Genomic DNA, 17,772 nt, shown 5'->3' with positions numbered 1-17,772 from the left:
GTTCTACAAAGAATAATTTGACATTCCTGAATTAGTCAGAAATGACAACTAGGTATTCAACTGAAGAAATACTGAAAAACTCTTTAATAATTTGATGCAGTACTTTTGTCATAGCCTAGAATGGCTCTTTTTTATGATGATGAAAAAACTTCATGGGGTAGAGATCCTGATGATGTAGCTACACACATAACAGCTTCAATACAATTCACTTCAAAATAACATTCACAGATGCATATTATACAGCATAAGTGTAAAGAAAGAACTGTGCACAATAAAGTATTTACTGATTTTAGAGAACTACCTGTATGCAGTCCAAGACAACATTCAACTTTTAATGGTACTCAAATCAAGTTTATGAAGAACAAATCTAACTTCAGACCAGAAATTAGATTGAAAGATGAATAAACAAAAAAAGGTAGTTTCCCAAGTAATATAAATAGTACCAAAGTTAAGTGAGCCTTACAACTGCAATAATTTCAAATGCAAGTCTGCAGAACAGACTCACAATGTAATGGCCATTCCATAAACTTCTGTGCATTCAACAAGAAAATACAAGCAAAAAGTTTAGTAGCACATGGTGGTATAAAACGAGAACAGAACAGAAATTTTAGCTTGCAGCTTTGCAATCCTCTAAGTTACATGCTTGGGTCACAGTAACAATGCAAGCATACAGATAAATGCAGGAACTTAAACAGCACAGTTTCTATGAAGTGACCCTCATTGATGCTCTTGATCTTCAAAAAAAGGAACTGCAGCAACTTGGTGGGCATGCAAATGAAATGGTGCATGTCAGAGACTTAGTGCTCCAGCAGATTTTTCATATCAGTGAATCCATCTGGATTCCCAAACTTGTTTAAAAGGAAGAGTAGGACTTGTTTATGCTTTTCAAGCTGTGGAGTAAGTAGAAAGAGTTAGAAGTGTACAAATCTTTTTTTTTATTTTATTGCTGATTTCAGATCAGGGTAGATACGGATACAACAAATTCAGCTAAGTACCAATTAATTCAATAAATATATTCAGTTCCCTTCTGTTGCAAAATCTTCTGGAAGGGAAAAGCCAATAGAATTGTAACATATTTCCCCTTGCCCATGTATGTGTTCTTTTTTTTTCCCTGAAGCAGCTTCCTCAAACCAAATTGATTAAATACTCAAATTAAGATTGACATCAGCATCTTAAATTAGACAACAAAATATCACTCCTGAGACTTCAAACTCTAAAAAAGTGAAGTAAGAACTGTATGTGGTACAGTTCTAAAGTACAGACTAATGAAGTCTATGCACTCTAAACATGATCCTCCCTCAGCTTCAGGGTGCTCTAAATATTACCTTATATAAAACAACCTGAGAAAAAGTGCCAGGATGCATTTCACAAAACTTCCATGTTTCAGTAGCTATTATTCCCCCTTCTCCCATTTGCTTCCTACCCAGGGTTTCTTTTGAATTCTGGAAACATAAAAAAGAATGCATTGCTTGGAGTGAATCTTACTTGCACTTTTAATTCCATGCAGCAGCAGCTGGTCTCACCTCCATTACCTAAAAAAAACCAAAGTGAATGAGCAAAATACATACGTTCCTTCCCTAGTTTTCTAAGAAGTGACATGTGGCATTGTCCAGGATTTTTAGAAGGGAAAGTCATTTAGCTACACCCCATGCTTACAAGTTCTTCAGAAAAAGCAAACTGAAGTAACCAAACCAAATTATGTACCTTGATGTTCACCATGAGAGTTTTCAGCACTGCAGGATGTGACCAAACCCTCCTTCAGCAGTTTGTCAGCTACATTTACATAACCATTATCAAAGTGTTTCTCCACTGTTACTAAATTAACATTTCCATTAATCCCTTTCACTGTAATTGTGACGTGTTGCTTCAATAATAATTTTTTCACAGTGTCAAGCACTAATGGAGACCACTCAGCTTTCTCTATTCCTGCAAAAGGAACATCAAGTTTATTGTATCAATAATTCTTTTAAGATATAACTTGAATTATACATATATGTTTTGGAAAATATGATGCTAAATTTTCCTCATATAAATAGCTTACACTCTAGAGATAATGAACTAAAAACATGTTTTCTAAACCAGCTTTTACCATGTTTACCAATATACTATTTCAGAAGATCATCACGTTGTGTACCAGTATTAAGGAATGAACACTACCACCAGAACAGGTACAAATTTATAATGTTCAAGAAGATTTGTCAGGGGTTTTTGGGGTGCGTTTTTTTGCTTATTTTGGGGAGGTTTTTTTACCTGCAAGTGAACATGTAATTGTCTGAAAAGGCAGCTTTAAATAGGAATCGGTGATTGGCAGCACCTTTGAAAGGGGTAAAGTTTCTGTGCTGCCATAGTCTCCATAGAGTACTTTCACTGAAGACTGGGAAGCTTCCAGAACAATAGCTCTGTACCAATTGCCATTACCTGAAAAGATTGGGATAAGAATAGTCACTTGTGAAGAATCATCTTATAAACACAGTTTATTGCAAGAACAAGAAAACTGTAGAGTTTTCCAGGGATTTTTAAATATTGTGGTGGGTATATAAAAGGCCAATTGACAAGAAGCACAATTAAGAGATCCATAAGCACTTTCAAGTTGGTGTTTTTTCTTCATCTGAAACAAAAATTAAAGCTATGTTTTACACTGGCCAAGGAAATGGAAGGACAAACAATTGTCTCACCTGAAAACTGAGCACAACAGGCTTCACCCAGCTTTGGTTGGAAGGGCTGTTTGTTACAAGATCTACAATAGTCTTCCAGTGAAATCAGCTCCTTCAGGAGCTGCTTTTGCCCTACAGAAAAAAAACCCACATTGACTAACCATATCTGGGTACCACGAAGAGCATAATTAAGCCTCCCTGCTCCCACCTTTGACATTTTTTGTATTTTCCTACTGTCCAAGATACATTTCTACACCGTTCAGTTCACTACACACATTCATTTTATTATCTAGCTTGCAACAGTGTCTTCTTACTGGTATTAGGAACAAGGAACATTTTTTCTTACCCTTATTTGGAACTGGTACAGCATAGAACAAGTCTGGGCTTACAACTTCTGTTACCCAGACAGACATGGTTTCATCTACAGCCAATTCAATTGACTTCCAGTGCCCAAGTGAGGTTGCTAATAAAAATTGTAAGAAAATGCAGTGTTATCACTGTCCTCCAAGTACACATGTATTTTAAGGAACTGCTTTGATATTTATAATATTTTTTTGAATTTCAGATACAACTACGTATCTTCCCTTCAGGAAGACAAATATAAACCAAGATAAATTATGCTTACTTTGCTGTTCATAAACTGTTGGCATATAAAAGTAGCTAAAGTAAAAAACACCTCAGAAAAATTAAGATCTTGAAAAGCAACCATGAGAGAAGTTTCAGCCATAGAAAACTGCTAATTCTCTAATTCCCACAGAGTCAAACAATACTCATTTAAGACAAACACAGCATTTTTTCCTTCTCTTTTTGTCTGTAATGCCACCTGCAGGGCAGCTGGTGTTCAACTGTAAGAACAGACAATATAAACAAAACTACGCATTGATATTAATTGTAGTTAAACAAGAAAATAACAGTTAAAGGCTGGAATACTGGAAATTCTTGTTAAATCTAGAAGTTAACAATTTTTGAATTACCTTTTTGGTCAACAGACTTTGGAAAGTTATTGTTATCTTGTAGAACTTCCTTTACAACCTTTACAACCAGTTTTTCTGAAGTTAGTATCTCATTGATCATTTTTGGACAATCTGTGGAATTGTCAATAAGCACCACACCTGCCCCATCTTCAGAAAGGGAAGTTACTGTGGCTTGAAGCTCTAAGCCTGAAGCATACATATGAAATCTTTTTGTAGCTTCTGGACTCCATTTGCTATTTCCAGGCTTTATACCTAGGAAGTAAAATAACTGTTAAAATATCTCCATTCATTATTATTGACTTTCCTCAACATTTATAATTTCCTTTGAAAAATACTTTAAAAAAAACATGTCTTCTGAGCATATCCTGAAAAATCAAGGCTACTTTTACTACTCCAGGGCAACACATTGTCCTTCATCCTGTTACCCGCTCTCCCTCTTCCTCCTTTTTTTCTACATGCCCACATTTCCTTGGGACTCCCAAGTTTCATCTTTTATATCTTATGATTCAGCCAAGGAAATCCTTTGCACAATCCTTAGCACAAACAACACTATTAAGACTGTTTTTGAATCAGTATAATCACGCCTTTTTATCAAAGAAGCAGATAAAACACTTATGTTTTATCGTTCTTTGGGTGGGGGAACAGCAAAAGACACTTGAACAAAATAAGGTTTTGAGCTTTTTCCTGTTTCCACATTTTTCATTTTTAAACCAAGCAGATTACATCAGAAAGAAAGAAAAATTCTGCAAATTTTTGAACAGTGTGGAAAAATATTTTGCAGAACACTGAGAAACAGCAGTACAGTGCCAAACTCTTCAGGAGTCAAATGAAAGAGAACTGAAAGGCCAACTTGCTTCATTAAAACAGATTAGCTCCTTTGCCTGCAAAAATTTTGAGAAATAAAATTGCCAAAAGCACATTCACTCCTAGCAAGGCAACAACCAAAAACCAGTAAGCACTACAGATGAAGCAGAACTAAACAAGCTCCCTTTGACCAGTAAAGCAGTAAGCAAAGTTGATGCAGATCACTCCAGATCACTGCAGGAGCTCAGAGAAGAGAAAGCAAACAAACAAAAGAACAGAGTTCTGCACAGTATTCCCTGTCATCACCTCCTTCCCCCAAAGCAGCAAGTCTCTAAAAGCAAGAGCTCTTGTAAGAGAAAATTCATAAGGATTCACCTGAGAGCCAGCATTTAATTGCTTGAAATGGAAGCTTTAGGAATGAGGAGGAGATCTGTCTGATATTATCCAGTGGTACTTCCTCAGTATTTCCATAGTCCACAAAGCTCACTCGAACAATTCCATCTGAAGTGACATTTTGCACCACAGCACGGTACCAGTTACCATCCTCTGATTTTAAAGAAGATTAAAAAAAATTAATAATTACTTCACACATTTGCTATGTCTACCAGCTTTCACTTGTTAGTAAATAAATATAATTATTTGCTGTCCTCTTCCAATGTAAACCATCAGCTAATTTTTCATGTTCACCCTATAAAAACAAAACTATTTTAGTCTGTTACTTGCCAGAGTAAAAAGCACAGCAAGGGTCTCCATTCTTAGGCTCAAAAACATCTGGTGGTGTTTTCTGACAGTGCTCAGACAATGATTTGTTAAGTGAGTTCAGAGCAAGTAACTCTGAAAATTAAAAAGAAAAAGTAAAGATTAGATCAATTAAATGAGCTGGACTTGAACTTTATCAATGCTGTTCACTCTACAGTTTACTTTAAACCTTCAAATGTATTCCTTGACTACATAAGTCAAGGAACAAACATCCCTCACTTTTTAAGAGCTGCCCCATATTTTTTGTTTGAATGCCTTTAGCTCCCTCTTCAGCCACTGAATTTTGTCACATTCTTCTAATATTTAAAAAGTGAGTAGCTATCAGAAGTCTTTATACAGACTTCTGGTAGATAAACAAGATTACTTTTTAACTAATCCAACAAGAAGTCATGTCTCAATGGCGGCATTTTCTCATTTTTGTGTTACAATTATTATATCTCTATGTTTTTATAAATTACAAGAGTGTACTAGAGAGAGCTCCAGTAAATATTGTCTTGGCACAGGGAACATGTCTCTTATTTGCTTTTATAAACAGAACCACTGAATAAGGAAGGGTGGAGAAGACCTTCAAGATAATGTAGTCCAACCATCAACCCAGCACCACCATAATCATTCCTAAGTACCAAATCCAGATGCTTCTGGCACACTTCCAGAGACAATGACTCCACCACCTTCCTGGACAACTTATTCCAAAGCCTGGACACTCTTCCAGTGAAAAAAAAAATAAGATATCCTTTGGCTAGGTTATGGTAACTCTTCCACTTTCCTCTAATGCCTATCTTCAACATTTCCAAAAATATCAATTTCTTTGTCATTCCACTTGTATTCTTAGATAAAAACCTCAGAGGTAAAGCCTTTGTACTGTAAGCTTACTTGACTATAATAAATGACAAATCAAAATCAAAGAAATTATCAGAAAGAATTCAGCTGAATAAACTTACCATGGCTGTTTGAAATCTGACAGTAGAATTCTCCAGGATTGTACACTGTACATACTATGACACTGAGTGTTTGGTTAAGAGTTAATTTAATCCACTTGCACATTCTTTTGTTCGTTGTGTCCTCTAGAGAGGACAGAGAAAAGCACAGAATGAAAAGAAATTAAAGTAACTCTTACAGGAAAAAAAAAACCCGAAACAATCCCTAATACTCATTTGTGTCCTCAAATTTCTTGTTCTAAACTGTCCAACAGACAATTACCAGTGAGAGCCTCACTGGAGTAAAACCAAGTCAGAGAAACATGCCAGTTAATGTATTCTTCATTCCCAAAAGGAGCAAGCCACAGATAGCAGGGAAGAGTAATCACAGAGAGAGGTAAAGACTAGCTGGCAACAACCTGGGCAAGAGGGACGCTGGGGAACCTTGGTTCCTGGAAACAGGGTAGGAAGCATAGAAGAGGGAAACATCAGTCACCAAGACTACTGAAAACAATCTAAGGAAGAAGAGCAAAAAATATTACTATAAAGACTGGTTACAGAAATTTGCACTGTATATTGTACTCAGGTACCTAAAAGATGCTTATTTTTTAATACAAGTTGTAGAATACATCATGGGAACACTAAGTCATAGCATACAGGAGAACACAGTTAAAAACCTGCATTCAACAGCTCAGTGACAGAAATTACAAAAAGGTGAGAGGCAACCAATAAACCAAGGCAGTACACAACAGGTCCTGGATGAGGGCCACAGATCAGAATGTGTTTAGATACAGCCAGGAAAGTTACTGTTTATTTGAAATTTCTGTAAGATTCCTTACTCTTTTGAATACACACAAGGAATAATTGCATCCTGGCCACAAGGCATCTAGGGAGAAAGACTGAAATTATTTAAACATAGACTTGACAAAAAGTTTTCAGTACCAATGGATCAGAAGAGAACATGTATGTCTGCCAGACACAGGATGGAAAGGAACTTAGCATGCTTCATGTAAGAGAAGCCAGGAATCTTCCCCAAGATTTCAAAGAAATTCAATGTAATTTTTGCAAAAATCTCTCAGATTGAAGCTTTGGTCTCTAAATTCAAACAAGTCAATTTAGGCATAGACTTGAAGCTTTGTAAGCTACTACAGTCAAATTTTCAAAGACTAAGTGTGTGGGTTTATGTGGAAAATACAGGACAATGAAAATTGAGGAAATATTATTTGCAGTGATGGATTAGGGTGTAAGAACAGCAGGCAATAACTCATCATAGCCTAATTCAACTGGAAATTTTAAGACTTCTAACCAGAGTAAGTACCAATTTCCAAAAGCAGGCAATTACAACTTTGTTAAGCATGAACACATGGACACACACATACAGACACACAACTTCTTTACTGCTAAGTTGCTATGGCTAAACTTTGGACTTGTGAAGACTAGACTTGATAAGCCAGACTGAAAAGCTCTTACCATATAAGAGCTTGCATTCTCTGTGCCCACTCTAGCAGGAGGTTAAATGCCAGTGCAGTAGGATGTGCTCATACTCACCATTGGCCTGCTCAACATCACTTCCTCTGGCTGCTGGTAAGGCCATGCTCAGCTCCTCAGCTGCAAAACCTTCCTCGATGAGACGGCTCGATATATTTACTGCTGGAGTACCTGATGCATCTGTAAGCTGCACCACAGTTCTAGAATTCTTTTTATCCACTACTTTTACTGTCAACACTTTGTCTTTCACCAGTTTTTTCATGCAAGAAATACCTTCTGAGGTCCATGTTCCTAATGGTGGCTTTACACCTAAAAAGTCACATAGTATGGAAAGGTTCTGAGGTCAGTCCAACTCTCACCAATGTGTAGACAGGTACAACAACTGCAAGTACATTCTGAAATATTTGTCACATTTTGTAGATATGCCAGGGCAATTAAGAATTCTGGAAATAATGCCTACCATTACTTCCATCCTCCCCCATGTTTCAATGTGAGATACTATAGGTGTGATGGTTATGCAATACCAGTTCTTCCCCCTATCTAGTTTGAAACTGCTTATCATTTACTTCATACCTGCCAGGCTACATCTTATGGCTTGGGCTGGCAAGTCCATTAATCTTGGAATTATAGGACGAAGTCTGGTCAGTGGAAGAGAGTCAGAATTACCATAATCCATATAGTCCACCAAAACAGTGTCTTCAGAAACATAAGCTGTAATAGCAGCACGATACCAAAGGTTGTCTTCTAGAAAGAAGGATACAGATGTAATGTCTGAGAATAGAATGATTTTTTTTCCCAGACCAACATAAAAATATATCCATCTCAGTGCAGCTCAGGACTACCAGGTGTTGGCTAAGTAGCACTTTGAGAAGCAGTCTATCAGAACAGCATCATTACATACAATCTCATTTCTTCTGTGCTTCTTTTGGGGACTGAAAATTCAAAGATATATTGATTTCCAACCCTGGGGAAATTATGCTTAGCAAAATAAAACCCCCAAATTTTCCATGATCTCTTAAAAACCTGTTCTAAGTAATCTGAATCCAATGTTAAGAGCTTGCTCCATAAAGGGACATTCTAAAATTGGTATTTTACAAATGTAATTTCTTAAATCACTACCAAGCATCACCCACAGCTAAAAACCAGAGACAAATAAACTGTATATGAAACATTTCTAAACATATTTACAGAATGTATCTTTTTGGTAATAAATTCGAGTGACATAGTATTTCACTCAATTTTTTACCTGTGAACTGGGCACAGCACACATTGCCGGCAGCAGGACGGAAAGATGGACTACTGGGAAATTTGTCACAGTATTCATTAAGAGAAGCTTCAAGCTCAGCAAGCTGACCTGGTGTTAAAATAAATAGGTTTTGGAACATAGCCTGTCTTGCAATTATTACAAAACAACTAAGCTCAAAGCCTGGAAGAACATCTTGTAGTCTAACGGAAATTATTTCAAATGTTTAACATTGATCAGACTTGGGCTCCTCAATCATTAACATCCAAGAGAGTCCTCATGTGTGTCTGAGGAATCACAGCAGTGAACAGACAGGGAAAACTAGTAATGGGTTTTTTCAGCAAAGGGACAAAGCTGAAGCCAGTGCAAACTGAAAGCAAGCTAGTGAAAGCATGCCAAGAAGAAACCAAGGAAGACAGCTCTTCCAACAACAGGCAGATGATGAGGTATGCCACTTCTTCCCAAAGGACACACCTTGCTACTGATTACCCAGAATTAAAAGGCTGCACATGGACACAGAAGAAAAAAGTCACCTTTTTCCAGCCACTTCCTACCAAAGAAAAAAATGCCATACTAGGCATTCTACATCCCATTTCCAACCCAACACTTACAGGCACTTTGCATCCGCTGACAAAAAAAGGTGTCTGGATTTTGAATGTGGGAAACCACACCAGAAAATTCATCTCCGATACTTAAAGAGACAAACTTGGCAACTGAATTAGTACAGTGAGTAAAGTCTTCAGGTATTTTTTTTTCACTTCCCTTGGAATGGTTTTCAGATACTGCACATAAAAAAAGAAAAAAAAGGTTGCAAATAAAAAGCTAGCTGACTTTGAAAATATAAATATACTGAAATAGTTTATTCTTTTTATTGATGCTTTGGACTTTGAAGGCTCCTGTCATATTATGTAATTAATGCTCACATAATAAGTACTATACAAATGTTTTATACTATTAAAATGTGTATGAGCTAATGTCAGTAGTGACCTGAAGGAAGCTCTACTAGCCAACATTTTTAAGTTTGAGATGATGCTAGTGAGCAGCTAGAATATCATGCAGCACAAGCAGACCCAAAATTCCCCAAGTTTAGCTTGATTTGCTTGCTTACCTCTTGGAGAGTCTCCTTTGGCATCTATTCCTGAAGTTAAATGAGACTTCATTTCTAAGGGAATTTTATTTTGGCAGTCTTCTAAAATATAGATGCAAGAATAAAAGACTTATCATACAAAATAGCCATCAGCTAGTTCCACTTCAGAACCATCCTCAGCCAAATCTACATTCCTATCACAAGATGAGCATGTTCTACTTATTTGTTCAGCACTTAATGTTTAAAATGCAAAACAAAGGTAATTTCAGAGTAGCTCAACTACTTGAGTTCTCTGGGCATATTTACAGCTCCAAGACTGTCTGACTTTGTAAAATGAGCAAAGAAATAAAAATCAACATTTACTTGCAGTCACAAAAGACTGTGAGCTGAAAAACTGATTGCTGAAAAACTGATTGAACAAGGATTCATAACCTACCTCATTATTTACAACACTGAGTATGTAACAATTTAGTCAAGATGTCTTTGTAAATCTTGGTTTCTCAGCTATTACATACTCCATTTCTGATGCATGAAGCAGTAGTCCAAACTTTCAATACCATTATTTTCAAATTAAAACCTCAATACAGGTGTTTCAGTTGCTTATAAAGTCTGGAATGAATGCATGGAATATTTCAAGAATGCAGTGATATTTATGTGATTTCTCTCCAAAAGGTTGGCAGGTTACACATCACTTCACCACTACTGTGCTGTGAAGCAACCAGATGTGAAATGCCCAGCACAATCCTTAATCAGTTGAATTTACATGGGACTAAAGTGAACCATCCTTTGACAGAGGATGGAGGTAAGCTTCCTGCACATAAGCAAGTTTAGCAAGCTAAGAGGATCGACCACCACGTCCCTGAACGTTTCTGTTGGCTGCAGATCAATGAAATTAATATGGTCTTGGCTCTACATTGTTCCTGCTCTGCAGCCAGAGGAAACCCTAAACAACAGAGTCTTCCACATGACAAAAGGTACACCTTGCATGTATTGATCTGCTTTGACAATCAAACCTAGCTCAACTGGAAATCTGAATTCTGACTTCTCAAAGGTCTGGTGTTTAGCTTGTCTCTCACTGAAGCTTGCTAAGTTAGAAATATAAGCATGCTTACAGAGTTCTCCAGCTGGATACAGCAATATCCAATGACTGTTCTTTCTTTGGGATACTTAGTGAGCATGCATGAAATATAATGAAAGCTGGTAAAATCCTGAAACTAGAAATTGATACTGTAATTTTTAAAGAGTTAAAAATGCATAATAAAGAAACAAAATGGTACCAAATTTTCATGCATCTATTAAAACAGAAAAATTAAGAAGATAATCTAGAACACACTGAAGTTAATACAATTCTATTGGAAAAGTAACCTTACTAAAATTTAAGGTTATTAAGCTTAGCAAGGTATTTCAGGCACTGACATTTTATAGAAAGGTGAAATAAAGTAGAATTTAAAAAAAAAAAAAGGGAGAGGTTGGGAGAGTGACAAGAAGGAGAAGGACAAAAGAAAAAACACTCATCCTCTACAGGTGTTGGAGAGGAGAGTGAACATAAAAGCCTTAATTCTGGTGGGCTTTTTTTACCCACACAACCAAGCACTTACCAGAATCTGGAAGAACAACATCTACAGCAAAACTCAACCTCACTTCCTCCTGTAATGTATCAATACCAGTTAGTGAACAGTGCCTTCCCATGAGCTGAGAAAAAAAAAAGCTGGCAATGCCTTCATTCCATCCTTTTCCTTCTGGATTATAATGGGCAAAGAAACACTTAATAGACTGGAAATAATTATAATTAGAACAAGAGGGCATAGCAGATTATTTCCCCCTATCTAAATGACTAAATAATCAAGACCTTCAGAAATATCACCTTGCATATTAAAGCTGCTGTTGGGGCTTGAAGTGCTACCAATTCAACTGATTTCTGCACTCTCTTCTAAAGAACTGGGAAATTAAAGTAAAAAGAAAGAATCCCCAGAAGTTGAATTACCCTATTTAAAACAGGTTCAAGTTATGTTTAATATGGAGCTGTTCAGCTGTAGCTCCTTGTAGTAAGAAAGTTCAAGAAACACTGCAGAGATCTACTGAACATCAAAGAAGAACAAGTGCTGAAAACTCACACATTCACCTCCTCACAACTGTTTTACAGGACAACTCAGCTAAAATTCCCACTTATGATGCTCTCATAAATAAGAAGAATCTAATTCCACCTCCTTCCTCATAACCTTAACACCCCAGAGCAGATCACATCTATTGCTTTATCTGCTGGCATCCATTTTTAAAAGGTCTAATAACTTAATGTAACCCACCTTAGCATCATTCAACATGCAATCTAAGCTCTCTTCGTTCTGCAGAACTTGTGAGAGCTTCAAGAGGTGAACAAGATAAAAAAACCCCTTCTGTTCTTTGAAAATAAAGTGACTGCATATTTTTTATTCACATTGTACAGCTATTTGGTATAAAGGGCCCTCACTATCAGTTCATCAGTTTCATTAGAAGCCAGTCACAAGCACACACACAATAGGAACTAACAGGATGAACTAACAGAAGTCTCAAGACATGAAGCCTCCTTTCTAAATTCCTTCCAGTTAAAGAGACGAACAAGCTATTCCAAAGGAGTACGTGACAAAGGAGTTCTACAGTGCAAACAAGGCTAGTTGGAGGTATGCAAACTTAGTCATCTTCATAAATGTGATACCAAGAAACCACAAATACAGAAAAATCAACTCCTGCAGAGAGTTCATAGGAAGACTGGAAGAAATGCTTGGCTCAAAGTAAGATCAAGAGAGGCTTCAACACATTACGAAGGAGAACTGTATCATCTAGTTCCTTCTACAGCAAAGAAACAACAGCTTATCTCCATCTGTTATTGTATAATACTACATTAAATGTATTTCTCTAATAAATTTCCAAGGTTCTAAGAGTCAGCTCATGATTTTTTCACAGAAACAAAACACCAGAAGTTTTCTGAGTTGGAGATACTACATCTGTTTCCTTCCCACAGTATTTCTCTAACAACATCCTACATGTCTTGATTTTTAACTTTTTCACAAATGTTTTTTTCAAAAAAACCCAGGGTTGTCTGATAGTGCTTCTAGGAGTTCTAGAAGTAACAATTTTCTGAATACTTCTCCCAGTAACTTCTCATTTGAAACACTGATCTTTCTAAAAGGAGCAACTTGTTCATTTCTTGTACAGGTTAAATGAAGCACACTGCCTCTCACTCACTCACAGCAGATCCATTCAAGACAATCAAAACTGTATTCCATACCTTAAGATAAACTCCCGTCTTGGTTTTGCTATTATTTAAACTGCAATCAAAGAAAAACATCTCAATTTGAAGAACCAAAGACTGACAAGTAACATTAATAATACAATCTACTTGCAAACAGATAAAAGGCTGTGCTCATACTATGGGATTTTTGCCAACCCTTACTCCTCATCCACTAAAATGCAGAATTACAAATATGGTAATATGTAATAATGACAGCCATAAGATAATGCAGTACTATCCTAAGAATATGCAACATATTTTACTGTAATACTGCCTTCCCATGCTCATTTATGTTGTAATGGGAGGGACACTGTCTTTCTGTGAAGATAATTTGGAAGAACTTTCAACAAACTTACTTCTGTTTAATGGGATCACAAACTACTCTATGTGCTGGCCAATCTTTTTTCTGACAATCTACAGAGCAATAGTATGTTTGCAGACACTGTGAACATCTGAGCTTTCCTAAAACAAATGAGAAAAAAGAAATGAAGTCTGAGCAAAACACATTGAAAGGAACAATAACTGTTTAAATATCTGCTTTACAAAACAGCTCCCCTGCAATTCTAAGCAAACAAAAATAGGAATTTGTATTCACATATAGCTATCAGACACTGCTGCCCAAACATCCCAAATTCCTTCTATATTTAAGGGAAAAAAAACCCCACCACTTTCAATAAAGAAAGACTCTCCTGTTTGTCAGCTCTGTTACTCCAACTTCGCTCTAAATAGTCTATACTTGCGTCTGAGAGTTAAAAATATACATCCATTTAAAGATATTTCTGAGCAAACCTGATCTGGTTTCACTGATAAACATACTGTATGTCACAGACTACAGGACAGCAGGCACTTACCAAACAGACCACAACGATGGCAAGTGCCCCCCTTAGGGGGTGGTACTAACAAACTCAAGAAACTCTTATCATAGCAAATAGAAAAAGCACTCTTAGAGGAATATTGCAATTTCTTTGGTTTCCCATTAATCCAATTAGAATGTGACACCTGTGAAAGAAAAACCTGAAGTCACTCTTACTGGAAAAAAGATCACCATAAGGGTAGAAATACTGTAATATACAAAAATATGACAACAAAAGGAGACAAAACTTCTAAGTTCTAGAAAGAGAAATACATGCTGATAATTCCTGCTATCTAGAAATGCTCAGAATACTTGGTGCAACTATAAAGTGAAATAACTCACAGTATTTTCTTTATCAGCTGCAGCTATGCAGTTCTCTCTACCAGTTTTGTCTTCCATAGAACTTCCTAGAAGCAGAAGTATTTGCAAAGGGATCTGATTAACAACACTAACACAAGCCTATATTATGGAATATTTGCAGGAAGAAACAAGGCTCTTGGCTACTCCTACTATTCTGCCAGCCCACTTGAGTGAATGGAGATGCCTGGACTGTGACACACTCTGGAAGTCACTTGTTTTCATTCTGATACTATATTTATTCAATAGTGCAATCAGTGGTATTACTAAAACAACAGTTTCACCTTCTGTGCTTATGACTCAACACTGAGAAACAAAACACTCTGAAACAAGAGATTCTGATTTTCCAGTGAGTGCCTTATAAACCTTGTAGTCCTTTCTTTGAGTTTTTCTTTACCAAACAACTCTTAGAAGGTATTCAGCTAAGCTACAGTAGGAACTCTGCTTTTTTAAGTGGGCAACTCATCCACCTACAAAGAATTAGTCACTGTTCTAGGCTACTTACGCCATTAAAATCTTGTTCCAGTCTGGCAGGCCTGTCTAAGGTCTCCACTGAGACAACATAAAGCTAACATGGCCTTTTTTCCCCACCTGGAAGCAAGTCAATCTTGTAAACTCTGCCTTAACTAAAACTCTTGCTTAAAATGAAATCAAATTTCATGAACTCTCCAGACCCAAGATGTTTGTACATGAAGCTACTTCAGATCTCCCAAAATGAAGCCTTTCCCTCTCCCCAACCTGGGGTAAGAGAACATGGATCAGACAACACTGAGGCACTTAAGAGGCAAGAAACATCGCTGAAGGAACTCCAACTCCTATATATCAACCCAAATCCCCTAACACTTCAACTATCCTTGCGGGATTTTTTAGTTTCTGAGGCATTTCAGCAGACACAAGTTTGGATATGTAGGAGTTGTATCTATAAGCCATACTCATACTGATGATGTGTATTGATAATGAAGTATATACACAATCACAGAAAAATGAAGTCAAGATACCTCTGTCAAGCTTAGGACAAAGTTTCTCTTAGTGCACTTGTGTTGCTATTAAAACTTTCTGTACTGTTTCTACATTTGTCAAAAATACCCTGTATTATTTGCTTACAAAATACTGGATTTTGTTAGATATTTCAGAAATTCAGCCTCAAAACTAAAAGCTTTTCAACATTAAGTTGGTACCTGTGACCCTGTTGCTTAAATCTGCATCTGCAACTTCATTATGCTGAAGTGGTTCTGCCATCATGTAAAGGCTGACATTAGGGTATGACCAAAGGTGGCTATGGGCCAGGTAACTGCAAAAGCATGGATTTAAAGATTAATTCAGGCAGGCACACAAATTAAAGTATTTTTGGGTCATATTCTGAACATATATTTAAGCATTCACTTTGGAAGGCTAATTCTCTAGCATCTATTTATTTTTTTTTGCACAGCAAAACACTTTCTGCATTAAAGAACTCAACAATGAATACTGCAGGTTAAATGATGAAAATTCCTTTCGGAGAGGAACACACAGACAAATAGGAGTGGCCATCAACACCTGCACGTGAAGCTTGCTGTGTCTCTGGAGGAGACCTCGCTGTACTTTTGTTAAAAAAGTTTGTAGTCATAAAAAGCATAGGCTGCACTCCTGGGTTCCTTCCTCATGCCTGAGGGGAGCCACTGCCCCAACCATTCCCATTACCTGAGGGGAAGCAATGCCCCGGGCTCTGCCAAAATGCTTTTTCAGCACCTACTTTCCAAATGCTAATATGCAATATAATTGCTCTAAATTAAAAGTATAGGAGAAAACAAACTAAAATAAACCTGCGAATACAGCAGAACAGTCTTCGAAGTGACACCGCAAACCAATTCCAGCAGAAACGCGCTTTCAGCAACTGCAATTAAACAGGTGCTATTAAAATTAAGTCACTTTAAGTAACTCAAAATAAAATTAGACAGCTCCGTGCCACGGCCTCCAGCCAAGCTCGCCACCTCCGGCCCTCCCAACCCCCAGCAAAGCGCTCACCCCGGGCCGCCCCTGCCCCTCTTTCCCCCTACACAGTGGCACTCACCCCGGGCCGCCCCTGCCCCTCTCTCCCCTTACACAGTGGCACTCACCCCGGGCCGCCCCTGCCCCTCTCTCCCCCTGACAGTGGCACTCACCCCGGGCCGCCCCTGCCCCTCTCTCCCCCCGACAGTGGCACTCACCCCGGGCCGCCCCTGCCCCTCTCTCCCCCTGACAGTGGCACTCACCCCGGGCCGCCCCTGCCCCTCTCCCCCGAGAGCAGCGCTCACTCCGGGCCGCCTCCCCGCCGTCCGCGCTGCCCCACGCGGGAAGCAGGGCCGGCCGCTCACTCGAGGACCGTCGGCGGGAAGGGAGGAAGCAGCGGCCCCCAGAGGTCAGAGACGACTCCAGCCGGTCCCGGCGGACCCGTGCCGCTCATTGCGCCCCGCCCAGGCGGGACCCCGATCCGCAGGGGCGGAGCGGGGCATGTGCTGTCCGGCCGCACGGCTCGCGGTGCCGCCATCGCGGCCACGGAGCCTTCGTCTAGCGCGGGTTACTCCAGGCCCCGTTCAACCTGGCCTTGAATTCTAACAGGGATCGGGCATCCACAACTTCTCTAGGCCTCACTAGCCTCACAGCAAAGGATTTCTTCCCAATATCTAATCTAAACCCGTCCTCTCTCAGTTGGAAGCCATTCCATGTCCGATCACTACATGCCATTGTAAAAAGTCCCTCTTCAGCTCTCTTGTACCTTGAGGTACTGGAAGGTGCTCTGAGTTCTCCCCGGAGACTTCTCCAGGATGAACAGCACCAGTTCCCAGCCTGACTTCATAGCAGAGGTGCTCCAGGCCTCTTGAGTATCTTCGTGGACATAATTATCCACGGTTGAACCAGTAACCCAAATTTATTTCACACAAATTCAGGAAATGGCTGTGAGAGCTAAGCAAAAAGCTGAAATTTGATTCAAAAAATCGATGCATTTGTATTTTGAAGTATTTGAATTTTGCCTTGCAGCCAAGAACATACATCACTTCATCTCCCATTTCCAACCTATTCTCATTTTCCTTTGTCCTTTTTCCTCTTTCTTTCCTATACAAGGTGTTTTCCCCTTTTCTTCAACCTTTGTTTCCCACCTCCATGTCTGTGTCTTCATGGGAAAATACACTTCATCCTCAAGACTGCTGCATTTTTATGCTACTACTCAGACATGATCTCAGTTGTTCCCAGTGCTGTGCAATTAAGCTTTCACCAAAAAATAAATTAATCTGATCTATTTTAGTGCCTACATTGTTGTACTTATTATTAAAGTTTATAAAATCAGTGATGGGTTTTATTGTTACATATTCTGTACAGCAGGGAATAATTATCTCTGTTCACAGAGAAGT

At 38.3% G+C, this 17,772-nt stretch overlaps 1 protein-coding gene across 7 annotated transcripts; it reads right to left on the bottom strand.

The window, feature by feature from the left end:
* Positions 1 to 69: 69 nt before the first annotated feature.
* On the bottom strand, positions 70 to 16,771 carry TDRD1 (tudor domain containing 1). Of its 7 annotated transcripts, none has more exons than XM_088059621.1 (23): positions 16,636 to 16,771; positions 16,207 to 16,277; positions 15,583 to 15,695; positions 14,390 to 14,454; positions 14,046 to 14,193; positions 13,551 to 13,656; positions 13,192 to 13,231; positions 11,525 to 11,573; positions 9,948 to 10,028; positions 9,451 to 9,621; positions 8,843 to 8,950; positions 8,170 to 8,340; positions 7,657 to 7,905; positions 6,133 to 6,255; positions 5,156 to 5,266; positions 4,808 to 4,978; positions 3,629 to 3,880; positions 3,001 to 3,117; positions 2,676 to 2,786; positions 2,251 to 2,418; positions 1,705 to 1,926; positions 1,486 to 1,532; positions 70 to 890 (listed from the first exon to the last, which is right to left on the bottom strand). In XM_088059621.1, the coding sequence occupies exons 3-23, from the start codon at positions 15,644 to 15,646 to the stop codon at positions 798 to 800; spliced, it is 2,667 nt and encodes an 888-aa protein (XP_087915747.1). In that variant the 5' UTR covers positions 15,647 to 15,695; positions 16,207 to 16,277; positions 16,636 to 16,771; the 3' UTR covers positions 70 to 797. The 7 variants fall into 7 exon arrangements, with proteins under 7 accessions (XP_087915747.1, XP_087915743.1, XP_087915742.1 ...); XM_088059617.1 differs by having other exon boundaries at positions 8,170 to 8,337; positions 16,636 to 16,698; XM_088059616.1 differs by lacking the exon at positions 16,636 to 16,771 and adding an exon at positions 16,409 to 16,418.
* Between the last annotated feature and the right edge of the window lie 1,001 nt (positions 16,772 to 17,772).

This window comes from Pseudopodoces humilis, chromosome 9 (assembly GCF_049639895.1).
Source record: "Pseudopodoces humilis isolate 2021_Gansu_Grassland_sample_001 chromosome 9, ASM4963989v1, whole genome shotgun sequence".
Classification (NCBI taxonomy): Eukaryota; Metazoa; Chordata; class Aves; order Passeriformes; family Paridae; genus Pseudopodoces; species Pseudopodoces humilis.
The sequence above is the reverse complement of the archived record's forward strand: the minus strand, read 5'-3'. Positions and strand labels throughout refer to the sequence as shown.

Excerpts from the sequence above, each read along its gene's own strand:
- TDRD1 (XM_088059621.1), bottom strand. The coding sequence starts at position 15,646 with ATGATGGCAGAACCACTTCAGCATAATGAAGTTGCAGATGCAGATTTA. Across the intron at positions 8,951-9,450 it reads TCAGCGGATGCAAAGTGCCT|GTCAGCTTGCTGAGCTTGAA; the intron begins GTAAGTGTTGGG and ends TTTTAACACCAG. Across the intron at positions 2,419-2,675 it reads CTGTTGTGCTCAGTTTTCAG|GTAATGGCAATTGGTACAGA; the intron begins GTGAGACAATTG and ends CAATCTTTTCAG.